At 37.8% G+C, this 25,010-nt stretch overlaps 1 protein-coding gene across 5 annotated transcripts in view; it reads right to left on the bottom strand.

Annotated features, from left to right (window-relative positions):
• LYST (lysosomal trafficking regulator) overlaps nt 1–25,010 on the bottom strand; it is a 165,134-nt gene that overhangs the window by 27,511 nt on the left and 112,613 nt on the right. For all 5 annotated transcript variants that reach the window (XM_018042448.1, XM_018042451.1, XM_018042450.1 and 2 more), the window contains 10 exons: nt 23,830–23,975; nt 23,647–23,743; nt 22,819–22,880; nt 20,796–20,851; nt 18,605–18,757; nt 15,235–15,479; nt 8,847–8,913; nt 7,345–7,501; nt 3,875–4,015; nt 917–1,134 (listed from right to left, as the gene is read on the bottom strand). In XM_018042448.1, the coding sequence (XP_017897937.1) occupies nt 917–1,134; nt 3,875–4,015; nt 7,345–7,501; nt 8,847–8,913; nt 15,235–15,479; nt 18,605–18,757; nt 20,796–20,851; nt 22,819–22,880; nt 23,647–23,743; nt 23,830–23,975 (1,342 nt within the window). The remainder of the gene's footprint in view (nt 1–916; nt 1,135–3,874; nt 4,016–7,344; nt 7,502–8,846; nt 8,914–15,234; nt 15,480–18,604; nt 18,758–20,795; nt 20,852–22,818; nt 22,881–23,646; nt 23,744–23,829; nt 23,976–25,010) is intronic.

Genomic DNA, 25,010 nt, shown 5'->3' with positions numbered 1-25,010 from the left:
CGAAGACCCAGCACTGCCATAAAGAAATAAATGAAATTATTTTTTAAAAGATAATATTACAGAAATAAAATCATTATATAATGAAGCGAAATGTGTAGGAAGAAGTGGTTTTGATATTTATCTTTAGATGATGATATCAAAGTTGATCTTAAAATTTCTTCCTTTTGTAGTCTATATCTTAGATATTATTCTAACAAGGAACAAATATTGTTTGTACAATAAGGAAAGGGGATGCCATTTCATGTATATAGGATGATGTGCAGAAAAGAGTTACACAGCAGGGCTGAACTGCTCCCCTCAGGAAGGTGTGTCTGGAAGGCTTGTTCTTGGCCTTGTCTGGGAATATGGATTTCAGAAGAGTTTCTACCTTTTTTACCTGATAAAAGTGGTTCACTGCACCCAAGCTGGACAATGTGGTATATCCCGAACACCTGGTTTCCTTCTGAAGGCCCAGAATTTCTGGACGTATGAGAGAGGGTACCTACATGACCAGTCCTCAATAAAAACCCTGGCACTGCAGCCCTAATTCTGTCAGTTTGTCGCTGGGGGAACGGAGTGAGTTCTCTGTGACTCACTGGGACAAGTCTCTTGGAAGCTGATGCCTGGTTTCCTCCAGCTCTGCCCCATGTATCTTTTCCCTTGGCTGCTTTTGCTTTGTACCCTTCGCTGTTAAGTACAACTGTATGCTGAGTTCTTGAGTCCTCAGCCAACCTGGGAGCGGTCTTAGGGAATCTCTGACAGATAGTATCTAAGTTATTCTTAAAGAGGCGAAACATAAACCTGAAAAATTCTTGGGCAAGTTCAGTGTCTTTGTCAATTATTCTCTTTGATAACTTGAGTATTGTAAAGAAACAGTCTAACTTTCAAATGTTCAGGTTCTACCTTATATAAATGCACAGTTTAAAGAGTCACTTACAGCAGGATGAAAAACATTGATGGCTTGGACAGAGGCCTTCCCTTTTTGTTTATACCCGAATACCAAGTCAATCCACTGACAGATGTTCTGGGACACGCAGTCTGACTCAAGAGCCTGTCGATGGATGAGGATAAAAAGACGGGGATCGTTACGTGCCCAAGGAGGGAGGTTGACGTGATTAACCCGCTCACCGTTCTGACGCACACCAAAATCGAAACCTAGAAGAAAAGATTAATATCAATGTTTATCTCCAGATCATGCTTCCTTTGGCCCACTGAGCAGACCTGAAGAGTTCACAGAAATAGCTATTGTGTGTTATAACCAGGAAAAGGAGCACCCAGAGGATAGTAACACTGTTGCTCACCTGCTGACTTACTACTCACAGAGCTGCATGGATTAACACTATCTATCCTAACTGAATCTGAAATCTTTCAAATTTACTCATCCACCACTTCATATCATATTGAAAAGAAGTAGAAAATCACTACCTGCTAATTCTAATACTTCACTTATCAAATCTTCAAATGCACCAAGTGTGAAAACATCTCAATTGTAATTTTGATTAAAATAAAGTGAAGGCTTTTGTATAAGTATTTCAGAATTATTGGTGTTAATACATAATAAATTTAAGGCTACTTGTGTGGTAAATGTTAGCATTCTGCAATTTAAAAAACTCAACAAAGTATATACATTCCAAGAATGAACTTAGTCTATTTATTTTATGGTAAATCTATAGGTCTGTTTTGATTTCATCTCCACTAAGCATTCCCATAGACAACAAAATTATACTAACATATTAAGAGGGTTGTTCTGTGATGTAAATAAGGTGTTATCTAATTGTCTCATTAGACTGCTAGTGTAAACAAAAATCTCAGAAGTGTTTCTTTAAAAAAATTGTCCTGGGGGAGTAGGAGGGAGCCTAGAGAGGGAAGGGATATATGTATGTATATATCAAACTGATTCATGTTGTACAGCAGACACTAACACAACATTGTAAAGCAATTATATTCCAGTTTAGAAAACTAAATAAAAAATTAAAAAAAATTATCCTAAAGGAAATGTTACCTTTGAACAGAAATTTTTTGCACTACTTTTTATGGAAAGAAAATCTGATCATCATAGCAGAACACAAATTTAAAAGAGCCTCTTAAAAGCTGATTATGCTCCATATGAAAGTAAGTTGCTGTCTGACTGCTTTTTGATCTTATGAAAACAACTGGAAGGATCTTCACTAATTTTGGAAGTACCTGGAAATGATATGATATGATATGAAATATAAACCAAGAGCTTATATAAAATTAACAAGGGGTGAGGGGCACCTCAAAAAGCCCAGCAGTCATCTGACAGCTGCAGGGTGACAGTGTTAAAATGGACTGGCTGAGCACCTCCAGACTCTGTGTGGCAGCTTCAAGGGAGGCAGCAGAGATTCACTGATTGAACTGATCGAACAGTAGTGATGAGGCATGTAAGGGTTGAGCAGGAGAGGGGTGAGCAGCAGGGGGCTCGATGAACTCAAATCATTCCTAACTTTCTGGGGCTCTGGACATATCAGAGGGGTAGGCACTTCACCCAGAGCGGGTACCTGGAGGTACAATGAAAGGCCTACAGGAACGCTCATAGGAAATGGCAGGATGTATGCTATGGCAAGTTATCTCTTCCAAAAATGGCTATAACAGCACTTGCTCCTGTGCATGCTTTTCTGGAATCTCACTACTCCCCTATTAAGTGGCAAAGTCTATGCTCCTTCCTTTTGAATGTGGGCAGGCCCTCGTGACTACCTCCCAAGCAGAATGCACTTGAAGGCCATGCTGTGGCCTCCAAGGCTAGGCTGGAAAAGGCCATGCAGCCTCTGCTCATCTCTCTTGGGACACTTGTGTTAGGAGCCCAGAGTTGCCAACTAGGATGTCTGAGGCTGCATGCTGCAAGAAGTCCACAACAGTCTATGTGGAGAAACCACACGGAAAACTACAGACACTAAAGGAGCAGCCCGCCAGCCTGATGCTGTTCTGTTTCCCTGGGTGTCCCTGCTGCAGCCAATCTGAATGTAACCGCACAAGAGACCCTGAGCCAAAACCACAGAAACCACCTGGCTGAGCTGCTCCTGAATTTCTGACCTGCAAAAACTATCATGGGTGACGCATTTAATGTTTTGAGTCACTAAGTACTGGAGTTACCTGTTCTACAGCTATAGATAATGGGAACATACATATAAGGAACCACGGACAGGGAGACAAGCAGCAGACTGGCTGAGGCAGGAACCACCAGGCAGGTGCCCCAAACTGGGGGTGTTGATATTTCACTGAGGCAGTTCTTACTTGGGCAACACTATGAAACATGCTCTAAGTAATTAGCAGCACAGATTTATCTAAATAACTCCAGAGAAGCCAGTTAATACAGTAAAAAATTCTGAAGTAATTGGCCAACACTTTAACTTCTCTAAAGATATAATTCTCAATTTCACATATTCCTAAATGTCACATAAAAATATGAAATTAAGTAATGAAAGAAAAGACACCTTATAAAGGATTAACTGATCTTACATTAAAGAACAGGTATGATTAGCTGAGACTGTTGGTCACTGGCATCACAGAAAATCTGATTTTATTTTCTAGTGTCACTTTTCATTATTCAGTAACTCTAGTCAGAGTGTTTTACTTCTAACTTAGTCATTACTCATAAAACCATTGACATTTGGTTAATTTAGGTAGTTCTTTAATAAATTCATGACAATTTCTGTAACAAAATTAAAATATACATGTTTACAAATGCTTTTAATAGCTAATATTTAAAATCCTCAAGCTCACTTGGAAATAAAATAATATATCTAGTAAGTAAAGGCATTCCTCTTATTTGGGGACTCAAATTTTAGAACCTACAAAAGCTATTTTTATTTTTGGAAAATTATAAAGTAAGTACAACCTCTAAGAAATTTAAATTAGAAATGATTTACGGCTGTACCTTCACGGTTAACTAAGAATTCTGGAAGATAGAAAAACTCTGGGATAAGTTCTTTCACATCGGTCATGGACTCAAAAGATGAGAGGCGCCAAGTTGTATTTGTAGAATGAAAAGTTCTGTCTGGAATGTCAAAACTTTGATCTAAAAAGAAATACAAATAACACACTTAAGACACAAAGACTTGATTCCATTTGAAACTTGTAGTAATTAATTTACTTTCAATACTTCAAAAACATTAAAATGATTTTATTTGTCCATAATGTAAAAGAGGTTATTTGTGTTCCTGAAAATAAATATTATTCTATATAATTAGAGACTGTATTATTTTTAAACTGTATTATGCTTTCATGTGTAACTAGATAAATTTTTATCACTTGTTTAATTAATATTAAATATCTATCTGCCCAAGAAGAATGAAAGTTCCATAAAAACAGATACCTGGGATATCAACCATACCAAGCACATTCTAGGAACTAGATAATTATTTATTTATTGAAAGAATAAATATGGAAGGAAAATTAAAGTTTAAGTAGGTAAAAATAGTTTTTACCCCATCAAGAAGCAGAACTATTCCTTTACCTCTAATCAGTAAGACTATTTTTCTTCTCTCTTTTCTTTTCTCTTTCTGGGGTGACAGGGGCACTGCTCTTAAATGTTCTCTTAGCTAAATGAGTAAAATTCCTTATGAATGAAAATAAACTAATAGTTACTCTTTTGTTAAGCTTTCCTTGTGTAGACTATTAACAATCAAGGACTGAGTTTCAATTCTGTCTTTTCTGTCAACAGTTAACAGACTTTCTAGCCTAGAATATGAAATGGTATCTAAACTCCAGCTCTTGAAAACATCAGCAGTGTGGATTCTCCTTAGGCACCACGTGTACCATCTAAAACTCCCCTCAACCTATCGGAATTTGAACATAACTTTTCACCTGCAGACTGTTAGAGACTAATTTCAGCATCAAGCAAGGCACAATTTTTTAAAAAATATGCCGAATCTTCCCCAAGCCTGACCTGCTTTGCCAAGCAACGTTTTCTATCACTTTTACTACTTTCTCCTCTATTCAGCTGAATCAGTTAGAATTGGCTGCGCACTAAATAAAATCTGGAGGTTCCCTGGTGGCTCAGATGGTAAGGCGTCTGCCTGCAATGCGGGAGACCCAGGTTTGATCCCTGGGTTGGGAAGATCTCCTGGAGAAGGAAATGGCAACCCACTCCAGTATTCTTGCCTGGAGAATCCCACGGATGGAGAATGGTAGGCTACAGTCCATGGGGTCCCAAAGAGTTGGACATGACTGAGTGATTTCACTTTCACTTTCTAAATAAAATCTGGGATGAAATGAGGTTTGTAAATTTTTTGTTTTTTTTTCTCTCAGAAATTAGGGAGGGCCACTTAAAAAAATACAAACTCACTCAGGATAAAAAGTTATTAATCTAAATGGAATCCAGAAAAATCAAAGGCAATTCTGTGAGGCTACGGTGGAATCACAATACATAGAGCCTACAGAGGAAACAGAGAAACACACTGAAGCTTCTGTTTGAATTTTTTAATTCTCTGTAGTTTCTTAACTTTTTAAATAAGTAATACTACACTATAATTTAGAACATGCATGAACTCAAGTGGCAGTTGTTAACTCAGCACTTTTGCTCCCCCGGGGACATTTTTGGTTCTCATGGCTGGTGAAGGGTGCCATGGGCATCTAGTAGGTCAAGGCCAGGGATGCTGCTAAGTGACCCACAGCGCACAGGGCAGTCTCCATTATAGAGAACTATGTAGCTCAGAATGACGACAGTGCCAAAGCGAGAAACCCTGGTCGCAGAGTCGGACACGACTGAAGAGACTTAGCAGCAGCAGCACAGCAGAAATAAACTAAAATGCCATCACAAATTATTTTAAATTAAGCAGAAGAAGAGAAGGGGGACTGAGCTAGTCCCTGTTGTCTTTTTAGAAAATCATTCTTAAATATACAGTGAGGAAAACCTAGCATAATAGTTGATTGAGAGTTTTATATTAATAGATTCTTGGACGACATGAAAAAAAATGAAGGGCAATAACAGTTCTGTTATATACTGCCGTTGTCCCAAACCACATCTGAAATATTATTATTTTGGCTGTACCACCTGACTTGCAGGATCTTAGCCCCCTGACCAGGGACTGAATCTGTGCCCTCAGCAGTGAAAATGTGGAGTCCTAACCACTAGGACTGCCAGGGAATTCCTGAAATATCCTTTTTTATTCTGACTGCTACTTTTTAATAACAGCATTCACAAATCAGAACACATCCAGAAAGATGAGCAGAACAGCGACAGGTTTGGAAACCAGAGGAAACATCGCTTAAATAAGTACAAAACTGTCTTATTTATTTCTGCATTCCTTGCAGCAGGCCTTGTATATAGGAGGCTCTTAACTAAGGATAATTAGCCTAGGGATAAACAAGAGTGTGAGGAGGAGGAGGACAGGGTAGTAATATTCAAATATTTGGAGAGCTGTCATATGCAACATTTGTTTTGTGTACTGATAAACAGAAGAGGGACAAATACAAGAAAGCCTCTTTCACAGACCAAGTGGTCTACAGAACACAAAATTTATTCCTCCAAGAGGTTGCATACATATGAGTGTAAATATATAAAGAAGTTCAAGAAGAGTTGAGTAATTGAATGGATAATGATTCCACAAAGGATTCTGTTCCAGGAGGAACAACTACAGGGCTAGTACCACTGACTCACTAGAAACTGACAGGATTTCTCACTAGAAATCACTGTTCTCACTAGAAACCTACTTGCATACAAAGCAATAAATTCACCTGTATCGAAGCCATCTTCAGGTGTGTGGGCTGCCACTGAAGATTACTCCCTAGGTAGTTACTACGGTGAGGGTGGCAGTGCAGGTCTCGTATCAGCCACTCACTGATAACAACTTAGCATTCCCCTTTAGGGGCCAAAGATAACAGGCTATCTGAAATCATTAAGTGGAACAGTTTAAAAAAGTGAATTCATAACTTTAAAAGGGAGGGTAAAGTTCTTCCTATGTGAATGACATCTTAACTTTTAAAAAGTGAATTGCATTTTTATAAATGTAGGAAAGTTCAATTTGAGGTGAAATCTGAGACATTATCGAGACGATTTGGCTTACTGCAGGTTTCTCTTTTAAAAAATTAAAGTTATTGGACTGCACGTGGGATCTTCAATCTTCATTGTGGTATGCAGAATCTTTTAGTTGAGGCACGTGGGATCTAGTTAGTTCCCTGACCAGGGATTGAACCCAGGCCTCCTGCATTAGGAGGGCAGAGTCTTAGTCACTGGACCACCAGGGAAGTCCCAGCAGGTATCTTAAAGAGACTTTTGTTCAGAGACTAAGCAGAATTCTTTTTCCTATGGTTTGGTTAGTTTTAATACATTCTCAGGATGTCAGCAAACTGGTTTTCCCCTGATGACCAATCTGACCTTTGGGGCAGTTAGAAAACCATCCTTACCTTGATAAGCTAGAAACATCTTTGTGAAAGGAGGCATTCTGACCAGGAAGTGGAGCACAGTGCCGCTGTTGGAGTAGTGGGAGCCATAGTGGTAGGGCTGCACCGGGGGCATAGGGTCATCTTCCCGGGCTCCTTTGCGGTACTCCTCCTCCAGGTACTGAAGGACACGGGGACCAGATCGGTGACAGTGAGCTCCACGTAGGGCTGCAGAAGCCTCACTCATCCTCTTTGCCATCCTTCTCTACTGCCCCTTAGGTGCCACCCTCCATAGCTTGCCCTCAGCCTTCTGGAGTGTCTGGGGGCCTCCTCCTAGGTGTCCCAGTGAGGGCTGACCACTCGAGAAGCATCTCACCATCTGCACATTTACCCTCTTAGTCCCTCATAGAAAACCCACCTGTTCTGCATGTTAGTTCTCAGCCCTCTGGTTCCCCACTAATGGCTCAAAATGTTTAAACTGATCAACAAATAAGAACTGTCACTTTCACCACAGATGTCTGCATTTTAAGAGGGTTTCAAGATGTAATGCTATGTTCTTTAGAGAAATGCTTCTCTCACAGAGGAAATGCAAGAGAAATGTAAAAACTGTATCACATTATTGAAATTCTTTAATACAACATTTTATTGCTGTTTTGCAGTAGACTTACACAGAAATAAAAAAGAATTTGGTGATCCTTCAACCACTCTTATCTTCCCATCATAAAGTAAGAAGCTCAACCAAAGTGTTAATACCTGTCACTATTCTCATCTCCCGTAGTTTCTATCTCTAATAAAGTCAGGTGACAGTGAATATTCTGGAGTCATTTCTTTTTGATTTCCATAGCACTGCCCCATTTTTAGCTACACAAGAATCAAGCAGTGACAGCTGTAAGATTCCTGGAGGGATCTTTCTGAAATTTTGACATAAGATAACATGGTGAATATGAGAAAACTGCTTCAGCTGCTCCTATCTTATTACTGTGTGAAGAATACAACATATGCCTAAAGAGTGTTTTTGAATTTCCAACAGGATTCCATTAACATTAATTTCACAGAAATAGATAATTAACTTCTATTTTAAACTTTAAAATCCAGTATTTTTTGTTAACAAACCTGTGCACAATTTGCTGAGATGAATAACAAGGGGTTATGGTAAATGACAAATATATTGATATTATTATATATAACACTAGAAAATATAAACAGGTCCCTGGACATTTTTGTGGTTTTTATAAGGAATATAGTTATTTCATACATTTGAATGTAACAATGGATTATGAGCTTCCAATTTACACAACAATAAGTGTATTTATTTGGCCGGGGGGGGGGGCAAAGTGTTTTCAGAGAATTAAGACAGAAAAGAGTATTTAAAATCACATAATGATTTCCAGTTGCCTGTCAGTTGCACATGGAAGTGGGAAACAGAAAAATCAATACTATACATTGAAAATTAGGTAAAACACAAGTCCAAAAACCAAAAATCCAGTTTTAACTTATCAAAATACACAAGGGAAAACTGAACCTACCTTGTATGTGTCCACATAACGGTCTTCTTTTTCTTTATACTGCACAGCTATGGGCTTAGAGAGATTTCTATAAAGGAAGAGATGATGGAAAGCATTGGAAGTATGTTAATAATGTCAGGACTAAGTTGCCTCAGATGTTTACAAGTAAATAAGTGATCAACAAGACACTTGGCCCTTGGTTTAGTGCTTACACATGTTGCTTCGCCACTAACAGTCACCATTCACAATTATAATTCCATAAACTGTGAAGACAGAATTTTTCTAAACAGATGCATATCAGTACTATGAATTTTTGACTTATAAGTAACCATGAAGAACAACTCCCTCCTCTCCTTGGTTCCTCTACTTCCTCAAATCGTAACTGAAGCTGCCCATGGCAGAAGATTCCCTGGAAGTTTCTGTCCCCATTTCCTGACCCTACACCCAGTTAGGCAATGAAGAGTGAAGGGCAGTTTGGCCAGGAGTATGATCATGAGGAGATGTTATGTAACTATGAGGTTAGTGAAAACTGAAAAGAAACAACACACGCTCACAATGACTATGTTGAGATGTGGAGTGCAAGTATGAAATAAACATTTTATCTAATTCATGGATAGTGAGTGACGCTATGTGTTTGGTGGAGAGAATGTGTGTAAGCATGTGTAGGTCTGTGCTGGTGTTTACACTGTATCAGGGAGGCAAGAAAACTGGATGAATTTCCACTTTTAAAAGCTACAGAGTCAAGCAGCATGTCTGTGTGGCCCATGAAAGAGCAAGAGAACAAGATCCAACAAAGGTGGACATGCTCCTCTGGCTGAGGTGCCCTCTGGTCTGGCACCGGGATGGAGCCACCTGGATTTTCAACATCTGGGGCAACAACTAGATCAATGTGAAGATTTGCTCACATTTCAGTATGCCAAACCAGGTCTGCTGAGCCAGGGTGGATATATCTATTTTGAAGGAAAATTATTTCATAGGGATATTAAAATTAGCAATTAGCAAACACATTAATTTCATTTTTGAAACTTTCATAATCCTAAAAACTTTGTTAAAAAGTAAAAACATTTTTATATCAATAGAATAGATAAAAAGTCACATCTCAATATAGAAGAAATCATGATCCTGGCATGCAACTTTTTCTAAACAGTATAAATAGTTCTTTGTGAACACAAGTAATGTTGTTGTGGATGGAAAATCAGAAGTAATTGATGAGGCAAATAGAATAAACCAAAATCAACCACAATATATCACTACAGCATATCTGGAAAGGTATATGTTTTCCTCCTTATTTGTATATCACTTTAAAATAAAAAGAATTCCCCATAATATATATCTACAGTATCATTTTTAATGACTACAATATAGGACAATTTACTCAAACCCAGTATGGTACATTTAGGTTGATTCTAAATTTTAGCTACTTTAAAAAATGATGTGAGGACTACCTTATGGCTAAATATTTGCTTGAAGTGCCAGGCACTGTTATTAGCAATGAACTGGCTCCTGCACTCATGAAGCTCACTTTCAGGCATAATCCTTCTGGTCAAGCACATATCCTAAAGTATTTCCTAAGAAAATAATCTAAGAAAATATTTCCTAAGAAAAACGTCCTAGAAGTTAAATTGCTGAAACAGAGTATGCAATTTCTAAAGAGTTCTTGGTTATATACAGTCAAACTGTCTTTCCGAAAGACTGCATCTCTTTATATCAGTAGTGTATAAATTTAAACGTACATTAGCAGTGTATAAAAATGTCTAAAAGAGAAATAATGTGCCATCTGCTCTTTTTAAATTGACAAGTACATTAAACTGAATCTGATTTCTTGAAGTTATAATTAAAATATTCTAATATACTAAGTAGTATATTTGCAGTCAACTTTTTTTTAAACTAAGAGAAGTGTAATTGACATATAACACTATATTGGTTTCAGGTATCCAACATAATGATTCAATATCTGTATATTCAAAATTACAAAATGATCATCACAATAAGTCTAGGAAACATCTGCCACCATATATACTTGCAAAATTTTTATGCTGTATTAGAGAACTTTTAAGATTTACTCTCTTGGCATATTATTAACTATAGTCACCATGCTCTATATCACATCCCCATAACTTGTTTATTTCATAACAAGAAGTTTATACTATTTGCCTCCCTTCACCCATTTTGCCACAACTCCTCCCACCCCCACCCCTCAATGCTTCAGGCAACCACCAATCTGTCCTCTGTATCAATGAGCTTAGCTTTTTGTTTTGTTTTACTTTTAGAGTTCATATATAAGTGAGATCATATTTCAGTTCAGTTGCTCAGTCACATCCGACTCTTTGTGACCCCATGGACCATAGCATGCCAGGCCTCCCTGCCCATCACCAACTACCGGAGTTTATCCAAACTCATGTCCATTGAGTCGGTGATGCCATCCAACCATCTCATCCTCTGTTGTCCCCTTCTCTTCCTGACTTCAATCTTTCCCAGCATCAAGGTCTTTTCAAATGAGTCAGTTCTTCGTATCAGGTGGCTAAAGTATTGGAGTTTCAGCTTCAACATCGTCCTTCCAATGAACACTCAGGACTGACTTCCTTCAGGGATGGACTGGTTGGATCTCCGTGCAGTCCAAGGGACTCTCAAGAGTCTTCTCCAATACCACAGTTCAAAAGCATCAATTCTTCAGCGCTCAGCTTTCTTTATAGTCCAACTCTCCCATCCACACATGACTACTGGAAAAACCATAGCCTTGACTAGACGGACCTTTGTTGGCAAAGTAATGTCTCTGCTTTTTAATATGCTATGTAGGTTGGTCATAACTTTCCTTCTAAGTAGTAAGCATCTTTTAATTTCATGGCTACAGTCACCATCTATAGTGATTCTGGAATCCCCGAAAATAAAGTCTCTCACTGTTTCCCCATCTATTTGCCACGAAATGATGGGACTAGATGCCATGATCTTAGTTTTCTGGATGTTGAGCTTTAAGCCAACTTATTCACTCTCCTCTTTCACTTTCATCAAGAAGCTCTTTAGTTCTTTGCTTTCTGCCATAAGGATGGTGTTATCTGCATATCTGAGGTTATTGATATTTCTCCCAGCAATCTTGATTTCAGATTGTGTTTCATCCAGCCCAGTGTTTCTCATGATGTACTCTGCATATTAGTCAAATAAGCAGGGTGACAGTATACAGCCTTGACGTACTCATTTTCCTATTTGGAACCAGTCTGTAGTTCCATGTCCAGTTGTAACTGTTGCTTCCTGACCTGCATACCGATTTCTCAAGAGGCAGGTTAGGTGGTCTGGCATTCCCATCTCTCGAAGAATTTTCCAAAGTGTGTGGTGATCCACACAGTCAAAGGCTTTGGCATAGTCAATAAAGCAGAAATGGATGTTTTTCTGGAACTATCTTGCTTTTTTGATAATTCAACGGATGTTGGCAATTTGATCTCTGGTTCCTCTGCCTTTTCTAAAACCAGCTTGATTATCTGGAAGTTCACGATTCACGTACTATTGAAGCCTGGCTTGGAGAATTTTGAGCATTACTTTGCTAGTGTGTGAGATGAGTACAGTTGTGCGGTAGTTTGAGCATTCTTTTGCATTGCCTTTCTTTGGGATTGGAATGAAAACTGACCTTTTCCAGTCCTGTGGCCACTGCTGAGTTTTCCAAATTTGCTGGCATATTGAGTACAGCACTTCCACAGCATCATCTTTCAGGATTTGAAATAGCTCAACTGGAATTTCATCACCTCACTAGCTTTGTTCATAGTGATGCTTCATGAGGCCCACTTGACTTGGCATTCCAGGATGTCTGGCTCTAGGTGAGTAATCATAGCATTGTGATTATCTGGGTTGTGAAGATCTTTTTTGTATAGTTCTTCTGTGTATTCTTGCCACCTCTTCTTAATGTCTTCTGCTTCTGGTAGGTCCATACCATTTCTGTCCTTTATCGAGCTCATCTTTCCATGAAATGTTCCCTTGCTATCTCTAATTTTCTTGAAGAGATCTCTAGTCTTTCCCATTCTACTGTTTTCCTCTATTTCTTTGCACTGATCACTGAGGAAGGCTTTCTTATCTCTCCTTGCTATTCTTTGGAACTCTGCATTCAAATGGTTATATTTTTCCTTTTCTCCTTACTTATCTGTATGGTATTTGTCTTTGTCTGACTTTTTCACTTAGCATAATGCCCTCAGGGGCCATTCACGTTGTCACAAGATTTCATTCTTTTTTTTTTTTTTAACACTAAATAGTATTCTTGTGTGTATGTGTGTCTGTGTGGCATTTTCTTTTTCTGCTCATTCACTGATGAACACTTAGGTTGTCTCTGTATCTTGGCCACTATAAATAATGCTGCAGTAAACATGAGGGTGCAGGTATCTTTTAGAGTTAGTGTTTTAATTTTCTGTGGATTAAATGTCCAGAAGTAAAATGGCTGGATCATAGGATAGTTTTAATATTTGAGGAGCCTCCAGAATGTTTTCCACAGTGGTGGCAACAGTTTACATTCCCAGGAAGAGTGTACAGGGTCTCTTTTCTCCACGTCCTTGCCAAGAGTTGCTATTTCTTGACTTTTTGATAATAGTCAGAGAATGTTATTTAAAACTAAAGAAACGGAATATTCCCGCATCATCTGTGGCTATTTGGTTACTCTAAAATGCAACTCTTTCAGGAAAGGCAGGATAAAAGCTTAATTCTTTTCCTTAGCTGTCAAATCTCAAAAGTAGAGAATTGTTGCCCCATCCAACAGCAACCGACGAGTTTAGTTTTGCTTTGTTTTAGGGGCCTTTGAACAGGGAGGCCTGGCGTGCTGCGATTCATGGGGTCGCAAAGAGTCGGACACGACTGAGTGACTGAACTGAACTGAACTGAAAGAGTATCATTAACTTAAGTGTTTTCTTTTTACTTATATGTGTTTCAATCAGTTATGGTCTTTATACTTTTTGATGCTCTGATTGTCCTATCTTTGGCAGTGAGAGCCACTTCAAGTTGGTTCCTAAGTCTTTTATTTTTTTAAAATTATAGTAAAAACACACACATCACTGAACTTACCATCATAGCCACCCTTCAGCACCTAGCTCAATAGTGTTAGCTAATTTACACTGTTGTGCAATAGATCTTTACAGCTTTCTCACTTTGTAAAACTGAAACTCTACACCTACTGAGCAGCAACTCCCCATGTCCCCATTTGCCCTCCTCCCCCACCCCCCAACAAACACCATTTAACTCTGTGACTACCCTAAACAACCTAAGTAAGTGGAATCACATGGTGTTTGTTTTCTTGTGGCTGACTTATTCCATTTAGCACAATATCCCCAAAGTTCTTCCATGTGACAGGACTTCCCTCCTTCTTAATGTTAAATAATGTTCCATATTACATATGCACCAAATTTGCCAAAACTATTTATCCACAGATAGACACCTGGGCTGCCTCCACCTCTTGGCTACTGTGAATAAAGCTGCAATGAACATGGGTGTGCAAATATGGCTCCCACTCTTTTGACAAGACTATATTAATTTTCTTGCTCTCTGACACAACAAAATGTCCCAGGCTCATCTTATGTGCTTTCTTCTAATAAATGTACAAGAAATGAGAAAATAGGAAATCACCATTTGGTAACCCCCAGTGAAATCACAGACTCAAGAAATAATCATCAATGAAACAAACAAGTTCAATGGGGGGCTGAAGCCACAGATCAGCCTAAGCATCCTTAACAGTGGGATATCACATGCCTCCTGATATGGGGCAAGAAAACATTCACATCACCACCTCTAGAGTTTTTGCTTAAAAAAAAGTTGAACCTGAGTCTAAGCAAGTCTTCAGAAGTAATTTCCAGTACCTAGGAAATACAGCGGCTAGAGGAAAAAGCTAAATGCTAATGTGGAACAGGGGACATTCTACAAGATAAATGACCTTTTTTTCCTTAAGCCAATGTTAGGAATAAAGAGTAAAATACATACATAAAAATAAGGGCTTTTCTAAGATTTATGTCTTTAGAGACAAAGCAACCAAAGGTGATACTGAGCCTGATTCAAGCAAATCAACTATAAAAAGACATCTTTGATATAATCAGGGGACATTTAAAAATAGACTGGATATTAGATGATACCATGAAATTGTTTTTATTTTCTTTGATATGATAATGGCACTGAAGTTACATAACAAAATGTTTTACTTTTTTCTTAAGAGATGCATACTACAGAACATACGAATGACATAAATGTGTGTGATTTGTCTTAAGGAAAAAAAGACGATGCAAGTTTGGCAAAAATTTTCATAATTATTGAGTTGGGGTGATGATCGTATGGGGGGTTTATTACACACTCATTCTGGTTTTTGCATGTTTGAAAATTTTCACGAGAAGAACTTTAATGACATAAATTCAGCACGTTGACAAAGCCAATAGGTGATGATGTCTTCAGTTACCTGTAGACTGATGGGTCGCTGAGGTCAAGGGTCTCACTGACATAGTCTGCCAGTATGAACGGGAACACTGGATACTGCATGAGATCATTGAAAGATCGGCCGGCATGTTTGTTTAGGTGAGTCAAATACTCAAAATTAGTAATTTGCCCAGTATACCACAAATTTGTCAGAGCGGTGATATTGCCATATTCCAGAAGATTAGGGAGGTTATTTGTTAGTATATTGTGGTATACATCATCGCGAACCTAGAACGGAAGGAGAAAAAGAACAGCCCAGATTTTATTTTTAGTCTTGACGCTTTCCTCCAAAGAATCCATGATATCATAGGCATGTTACTAATCTCAAGTCCTTCAAGAAAACACTTTTTGCCCAATAACACTGACTGGTGGGGAATTAAGATTCAAATCTAGGTCTTCCTCTAAAGGTTGTGCTATATATATTTATTTATTGAAGTACAATATTATATTAGCTTCAGGTGTACAACATAGTGATTCAATATTTTTATAAATTATACTCCATTTAAATGTTATAAAATATTGACTATAGTCCTTGTGCTGTACAGTATATCCTTATAGTTTATTTTCTACATAGTAGTTTGTACTTGGTAATCCCCTCTGCCTGTTCTCTCCCCACTCATACCACTAGTTTGTTCTCCTCATATTTGAATCTGTTTCTGTTTTGTTACATTCATTTACTTTTGGCTCTTAACCACTATGTTTTGTAGCTGGAGAAATCAGTAAGAAACTAAGAAGTCTATACAGAAAAATCACTTACATACAGACCCTAAGGGAAAAAAAAGTCAGTAAAAGAAAATGAAGTGTCTTCATCTATATAAATGAAACACGCTGTAGTAGAAAGAGCACGGTTTTCTGAATTAGACAGACCAGGTCTTTTTTCTTGCTTAAACCCTTTGCACTGTAGTTCCCATACTGTAATATGGGGATGCTGCTGCTGCTAAGTCGCTTCAGTCGTGTCTGACTCTGTGTGACCCCATAGACGATCTCCTACCAGGCTCCCCTCTCCCTGGGATTCTCCAGGCAAGAACACTGGAGTGGGTTGCCATTTCCTTCTCCAACGCATGAAAGTGAAAAGCAAAAGTGAAGTCGCTCAGTCGTGTCCGACTCTTAGTGACCTCATGGACTGCAGCCCACCAGGCTCCTCCATCCATGGGATTTTCCAGGCAAGAGTATTGGAGTGGGGTGCCATTGTCTTCTCCAAATATGGGGATAGTAAGATTTATTTCATGAGAATGAAATAAAATATCCTACATAGAAACACGATACATCATTTTCACTACTGATGGAAAACTAATAAATGAACTCTTTTTTTTGAGATTCAGAAAAGTTCTGTCACAGAAGAAGGGTGTTCTGATTTCTTCTAAAGCAATTAAATGATAATTGGTAATAAATGGAAAAAAAATAGAGGAACCAGGCCTTTCTAAAAACAAATTTGAATTGCCCCTCTTAAATGTGTGTATGCTTCAGGCATAGGAAGATGAGCCAAAGATCTGGATAATTAGAGATGAGACTAAAAGTGAATGAGAAGAATGAGCTTAGTTATGGAACAGGCATAAGATCACAGGGTATTTAAGAACCTAAACCTGGAGGTCTGTTTCACAACAATGTGAATATACTTAACACTACTAAACTGTATGCATGAAAATGGTTAAGATGGCAACTTCTATGCTATTTTTTTAATCAGAATTAAAAAAAAAAAAGTTCAAGGCGAAAATAAAAACCTAAACCTACAGCCTAAATCTGAAGGTTGCCAGATGCTGAAGCTAAGATTGGTGGGAGAGAATTTATGACAGTTTGCATACTAAATTCTGCAAGGAAAAGGAAACATTTATTCATTCAACAAATACTGACTGAGCACCTATATACCATGCTACAGCTGTAGCACTTAATAAAACAGTCTTTACATTCTGTTGGGCAGACACTGTTGGATGCTATGAAGTGCTCTAGAGAAAAGAGAGGAAAGTCAAGGAGACAAAGGGGTTCCTGGGGGTAGGAGTAAGAAAGGGGTTGCTGTTTTAAATACATAATCAAGGAAGTCTCTCTGATAAGAGGGCATTTGATCAGGGAACCTGAAAAAAGTAAGGGCGTGAGTCATGTAGATTTCTAAGAGGAAAAGCATTCCAGGTGGCATTTTAGGGAGCTGTAAGTGCAGAGGCTTTCAGGCATCGGTGTGCCTGCTATAGTCAAGGAAAAGGAAGTCTCCACAGATGGACTAGAGACAGTGAAGGACAGAAGAGTAGAAGATAAGGTCAGAAAGAATAAGGAAGTGCTAGGTTATTCAACACTGTAAGGTCCTGGCTTTCAATGGAGTGACAAAGACAGTGCTCAGAGGGCTCTGAGGAGAGGAATGGCACAATCTGACCCATTTTAGCTGCTGTGTTGAAAGCAGTCTGAAAGAAGAGGGAGCGCAGAAGCAGGCAGGCCAGCGAGGAGGCTAGTGCAATGATTTATGCAAGAGCTGACAGTGCCTTAGACCAGGATGCCAGCAGTGGAAACACTCAGATTCTGGGTATACTTTGAGGGGCGAACCAACTGAATTTACTGAAAAGAGTAGATGATTAAGAGGAGTCAGAATAAGTGGGATGACAGAATAAGAGGAGTCAAGAATAACCCCAAGGTTTTTGAACTGGCCAAGGAGAAAGGTTGGAGTTGCCATTTATAGAGCTGGATAAAACTGGAGATTTTAGGGGGAAAATAAGAAGTTCAGTTTTGTCCATGTTAAATTTGAGATGCCAATTAGACTTTAATACAGAAATCCAGTGAGGAAGGTTTTCCCCCCACTTTCTTTAAAGAAAGAATAACCAGCTGGGTCAAATGCTGCTGCTAAGTCAAGTAAGATGAAGACTAAGAAACACAACTGTGGGGTTTAGCAACATTCAGGTCACTGGTGATGCTGACCAGAAGTCACGGTGGGGTGGTGAGGAAAAAGTCTGCCTGGAGCATTTCAAAAGAGAATCCAAGGAGAGGAACTGGAAGCAGCAAGCCCATACAATTTCTTTCAAGAGGTTTTCTATCAAAACAAGCAGACACACAGTAGCTGAAGCAATGTGGCAGTCAAGAAAGGGTTTGTCAAAAATGAAATCTACTATCAAGGTTAAACTACTTCAGGTTGGTTATACATTCATTTGTTTACTTATTACAGATACAGTCACTTTGGGGAATAAAAATTTAATACAGTTTTGGAGGACAAAAATAGTCAAAGATTTACTTTAATCAGTACTAAGAAATAGGGTAATTTTCATTTGACTTCAGAAATAGTTAAAGTTAAAACTTCATTTAGTCAGTATGAGTGTAATTAAACTGATTCTATGATCTTTTTGAAAAAGTATATCTATAAATATAGGCAAATTTACCTTGGTGTTATCAAATGCTAACAGGAGTGTTCTGCCATTTGTTAAAAATATTTCTACAGCATTATCCCTCAACTGCCACCAACGCTTGTGAACTTCTTTAATTTCTTCATATGTCCAGGAAAACGATGCTGGTTCCAATTCTCCTTGAAGGCTCTAACGTCAAAGGAAATAACATGAAAGCATTTGCTCTACATGAAATAGAATTTTTTAACTTTTACATTTTAAAACACTATCAAAGTGCAATATAAAGCCTTCCTTCTGTGGCAAAGTGGCAGATAAGATTCTCTAAAAATCCTCCCGCTACTAAACACTTCAACATGCTGGATAAAAATCTAAAAAAAAACTGAGTTAATAAACTTCATTTAAACTTTATTAATAGGCTATATTTTCCAGAGAGGTTTTATGTGTATAAAACTGAGCAGATAGTATGGAGTTCCCACATACAGCTTTTCTGCACTCAGTTTCGCTACAGTGAACATCTACTCATGTAGTACATGTATTACAACTGATGAGCCATTATTGAATAGATTATTCTTAACTAAAGCCCATAGTTCAATCTTGGTGTTGTATAGGTCAAATGGGTTTTGACAAATATTTAATGACATGTGTCCACCATTACAATATCATACAGAATAGTCTTGCTGCTGTGAAATTCCCTTCTGCTCCACCCAGCACCGGTGATTTGTTGTTGCCTCTGTTTTCCTTTTTCCAGAAAGTTATATGGTTGGAATCATAAAGTATGTAGACTTTTCAGACTGATTTCTTTTAGTAAGCAAATATTCTTTTAAATGTATAGCTGAGCTTGCAAGAAAGTAAGGGAAAATGATATCTCTAGGAGTCAAAAATGAAGAGGAATTTGAAAAACAGCAGTAAGGAGGAAGTGACACTTTGGTCTGGTCTATGTGTGTCTTACTATGTCCCAGCTAATTTTTAGAAATGGAGGCAGGAAATATACTACAAGGAAAGCAAAATGTTTTAATGAAAAGGTAATATTCTCATTTTTAAAACCAAATTCTTCCCTGTTTAGCTTCAACATTCAACATACTTTCAATTTAACAAACATTAATTAAGCATCTACAGGCAAGGTGCTTGTAAGTGCTTTGCATGAAATAAATCTATATATGATAAAAAGGGGGCACAGGATATTTGCACATGCTTTGGAAAGGCAAGACAGCAAATGTCACACAGGAAATAAGCACAAATGCTACAAAAGTACAGAGAAAGGAAGGATCCTTCAATTTATTAAAAAGCAAGGGTCTTTTTAGAGCTTCCACTTAGGTGGAAAAGCTCATCTTTTGGACCCACCCAGAAAAAAAGCTGATTCATGTATCAACTATTAAACTCTTTTGTTCTAAAAAGATACATCTTTAAAAATAACATAACTATACTTTTGCTAGCTGGGATAAATACTGTAGTAATGCTATGTAAATCACGAAATAATGCCTATTCAATTTTGGGGGATTATATGAAACATTTTAATGATTTTTAAACAAGATTTACTTTACAAAAATATTTTATGTTTTCACTCCCTAATTTCTTTGAATCAAATATGTATTAACCAGTAAATCGTACATAATCTTATTTAAATGCATCCTTATGAATTCCAGGCTTTAGAACTTCTGAAACAAAGAGCCTTATTTCTCCTGTTACAGGACTCTCAAAGCAGTATTTTAATGGCATGTAAATGAATTCAAACAAATAAAATGTTTACTGTACCAAAATGTGAATTGAGTCCTTTTTGTTATTTTCAGATTAATATAAATATTTCCAGAAGAATAAAAGTTATGACTACTAAGCTATGTGAACATTAGGATTACTTAAGTTATTAAATCAGACAATATTTTTCTTTCTTTTTGAAGGCAAATGTATGTGACAATAAACAGGGAGGGGCAAGAATTTTGATGCTACAGAGGATAGTAGTGAGAAAGAATGGACATAAACTGAAATAATATGAATGCTTCAGAATCTGACCCATAATACTTGCTGCTATGAGACTCAGAACATGAGTCAGAGGGGATGGCATGGTCTTCTTTTTAAAATTATCTTAAAAAACTGGAATTCAGACAAATTTACACAGAGTGTGACAAGAAATGAATTCTTAACAGTTCTACCTCCTTTCTGGCTGTATTAAACTTATACATGTGGGAATTTGTCTAGACTCATATAAATGCAAATTTAAACCGTTACTCACAGAACTCTCAACTGTATCAGAAGCGTTATCTTCCACAAAATACATTCCACATTTACCTGCAGAAAATAATTGGCTGTGAGTTTTAAAACGTCTGTGCACTATTATCCTATATAGTTAAAAGCACCTCTAGAGTCAATTGGACCAAATTTGAATCCCAGAACCCAGAAGGAGTTCTTAATACTCAGTAAATATGGCTCAGAGGTTAAAGTGTCTGCCTGCAATGCAGGAGACCTGGGTTGGATCCCTGGGTTCGATCCCTGGATCAGGGAAGATCCCCTGGAGAAGGAAATGGCAACCCACTCCAGTATTCTTGCCCGGAGAAGCCCATGGATGGAGAGCCTGGCTACAGTCTACGGGGTCACAAAGAGTTGGACACGACTGAGCGACTTCACTTTCACTTTCATTTTTGAATAGTGTCCATGAGATCTTGGGCAAGCTGCCTAACTCCACTATGCTTTAGTTTCCTTATAAAAAGAATGGGGTAGGGAGAAGACTCTATTTCATAGGGTCACTGTGGGAATTATATAGAATATACATAAAATGTTTATTAACAGTGCCTGGTGCTTAGTGCTAAAAAGTGTTGGCTGTTGTATTCTTCTTAGGTTACTAGCATATTACTTTTATTTTGTACACATTAACTGAATTCAAGTTATAAACTAAATTTTCTAGCAAAAGAGGAATCCTTAATTATTTTGCTGACTTAAACACTCAATAGGGCAGAAAAGTAACGTGTTAGTTGCTCAGTCATGTTCGACTCTTTGTGACCCCATTGGCTGTAGCGCGCCAAGCTTCTCTGTCCATGGATTTTTCCAGGCAAGAATACTGGAGCGGGTAGCCATTCCCTTCTCCAGAGGATCTTCCTAATTCAGGGACCAAACCTGTGTCTCCTGCGTTGCAGGCAGATTCTTTACTGTCTGAGCCCTGATGGCTCCATCAGGGCTCAGACTGTACCTCCAATTTTCCTGCTTGATAGGCTGTTGTTAATGCACATCCCTACGTGACATATCCAAACAGTGGGAACTTCCTGGAGCTCTGCACTGGATGCTGGTCACCCTGAGCCCTGGCATGGACAGTTCAAAGAAAGGCACCATCTCCATCCTAGTGACTGTGGGGCTCAGCCCTGGCAAGTTTGAAACTCTGCATGTTAGGGCTTTGAGGCTATATAGCTTTAGTCTACTGCAGTGACTCTCCAATTTGAGGGTGTGTCAGAATCACTGCTAGAGAAGGAAATGGCAACCCACTCCAGTGTTCTTGCCTGGAGAATCCCAGGGACGGGAAAGCCTGGTGGGCTGAGGTCTATGGGGTCGCACAGAGTCGGATACGACTGAAGTGACTTAGCAGCAGCAGCAGCAGAATCACTGCAGTGTGTATAAAAACGTAATGTCTGGGTCCCATCCACAGAGTTTCAGATTCAGTGGCTCTGGGCAGGGGTCGAGAATTCGTTTTTCTTAGATGTTCCCATGTGATCTGGATGCCCCTGATTTGAGAACAATTGGCTCACAGCATACAAATCAGTTCTCTAAGGAAATAGAGACTATGTGGTTTAATTCTATTCCTTCATGTCTTGAGGAAAAAATTTCTCACTAAATGTAACTATCCACGGATAGTTTTCTCTCAGAAGTACAGTGAAGAATATAAATTAAGAATAATCTCAAGGTAGATATATTTCATGTGTATAGGGATAGCGGTTAAAACAGTAGGCATATAAACATACTAATGATTCTTTACTTTAGAAGTAAAAATTGATAAATAAAAGAAACAAATTTAAAAATGTATACTCATGAACAAAGTTAACTTTCTAAAAATTAAAATGCCGTTCATATGCTTTTCAAAAAATAAGACTGTCATTTCTTCACATTCATGAGTCATATGCGTTATAGACAGTGTTAAGGCAAAATAACCTATACAATATCAGAGACAGTTTATCTCATTTAATGGCAGTTTGTTAAAACAATGTTTTAAATTATCTAAGAATAAAATAGGCACAGTAAATATGTATAAAAGTCTTCAAAATGTAACTTACCTAATAACAATTCACCAGCTGTCTCTCTAGATGGTGCAACGCTGATACACCTTCGATTGACTCTGTCAAAACATATTTAAAGTTACTGTGATTAAATGTTTTGAACAATTTCAGAGAATAAAAGCTTTATTTGATCTAGTAAAAGATTTCAGCAGAGCAGGCAAGAGTTTCAAAAGCATAAACTGTCTTTGTTAGAGTCCACATGAAAATATTATCTCATTTCTGACATTATAATAGCAGAGAAAATGGAAACTTTTAGAAAAGGTGAATAATCCCTACACCCTACACAGAATACAAGGACTCAGTTATTTAAAAGAGACTTCAATATTTTATATTTTCCAGTACATAAGCAAACATTCGCTCGTGCCTCTGAACAAACCCAGGAAAGAAATGGAGCATTCTAGGAGAAAAGGGGGATTCAGAGTCAGAAAAGTTCCTCTATTCTTTAGTCTAGTCACTTAATCTTGACTCTCAGTTTTTTGTCTATAAAATGGGCCTGGTAACAACCTCCACTACAACCACAGTGACAATCCTATCAGTAGTTACCTTACTGACCCACAATCCTCAACAATGCTATGACACATAAGGTGTGACTTATCTTCCTCACATAACAGACTAAGACTGAAGTACAATGAAAACTCCCTATCAAAACTATCTGATCTCTTTGGATTTTGGCCATTCAACTTTGTCCTCTCTTGAGCCACGTTCAGGTCTTTTCTTAAACCACTGTATTATCTAAAATAAACATCACATAAGCACTGCAATAGACTGTTAAAGTCTCTTAACACATTCAACAAAAGAGAAGATGTCTTACGGATTCAAATTTACCTTATAGACTCACTTGCAGCTTTGTCTTTTACAGTAGAAGAGAAAGAAGAATGAGTTTTGTCTTCAAATAGGTAAGAGAGTGGTGGTTTGATCACATCTGTCGAGGAAAAGAGATTACATCATCTTTGTGTAATGACCACAGTTACCTGCTATTTATATGTTGAGTCAAGAAGTCACTATTACCTTCTGATTTCTGTCGATCCCTAAGCAGATACTTATTTGGAATAGTTAAGTAACATCTCTGTAAACGTCTCCTCTCTCGATTTGGCCCTTCTGTTGGATCCAACTGCCATGAAGTTGGATAGTAGATGGGGTCATACCAGACTGCTCTACAGGTAAAAAGAAAAGGTTCAAGTGGCAATTTGAAGTACTTATAACTTAAAAAAACTATGTAAAAATTTAATACGTAAGTCAAAACTGATCCACTCAATTGAAAAACCCCAACTATTTATATAACTAGACAGGGATATGCATACACATGGCTTTCCAGGTGGCTCAGTGGTAAAGAATCTGCCTGCTAATGCAGGAGACTCAGGCGACGCAAGTTCGATCCCTGGGTCAGGAAGATGCCCTGGAGGAGGAAATGGCAACCCACTCCAGTATTCTTGCCTGGAGAATCCCATGGACAGAGGAGCCTGGAAGGCTGCAGTCCATGGGGTTGCAAAGAGTTGGACACGACTGAGCGACTGAGCACAAACACACTGCATACACACGGTACACAAGAATAACAACAAAAAAAATATCCCTCTGCTCTGGAGCCCAGTCTCCTTGCCTCAAGGCAAGGAGAAACTCAAGGTAAGCAAGAAACCGCTACTGGTTTCTTGTACCTATTAAATTTTTAAAAAGATACAGCATGACTACTATATATGCTTTGTGATATATTAGACTTAGTATGATCAACTACAGAAAAAAAATCAATTTCCAAATAAATTTTTTTCATTTCCCATTTTGCCTATTATCTAATGTAACAGACAAAATTATTCATTTTTGTAGTAATTACATTTCTAAAAATGTTTTTAAATAAATTAACATTTGAAATGAAAGGAAATAGTTTATAGAAATAGATTGAGAAGTAAATTACCCTTAATGCTACTACCCCAAACATACCAAAATAGTGATTTTCTTTTTTTTAAATTACAGTTATAACTGATATACACACATATTTTCTTATATACACATTCCTATATCCTGCCTTCTTTATTATTACCATTTTAAATGGCTAATATTATATTGAGTGAAAAGATCATACTGTATTTATTACTACTGTTATATACTTAGTTGTTTCCAATTCATTCACTAACATAAAAAATGCACAGATGAAAATCTTTGTTTATTGATTTTGCATATTTTGAATATTTTCCTTA

This window comes from Capra hircus, chromosome 28 (assembly GCF_001704415.2).
Source record: "Capra hircus breed San Clemente chromosome 28, ASM170441v1, whole genome shotgun sequence".
Taxonomy (NCBI): Eukaryota; Metazoa; Chordata; class Mammalia; order Artiodactyla; family Bovidae; genus Capra; species Capra hircus.
The sequence above is the reverse complement of the archived record's forward strand: the minus strand, read 5'-3'. Positions and strand labels throughout refer to the sequence as shown.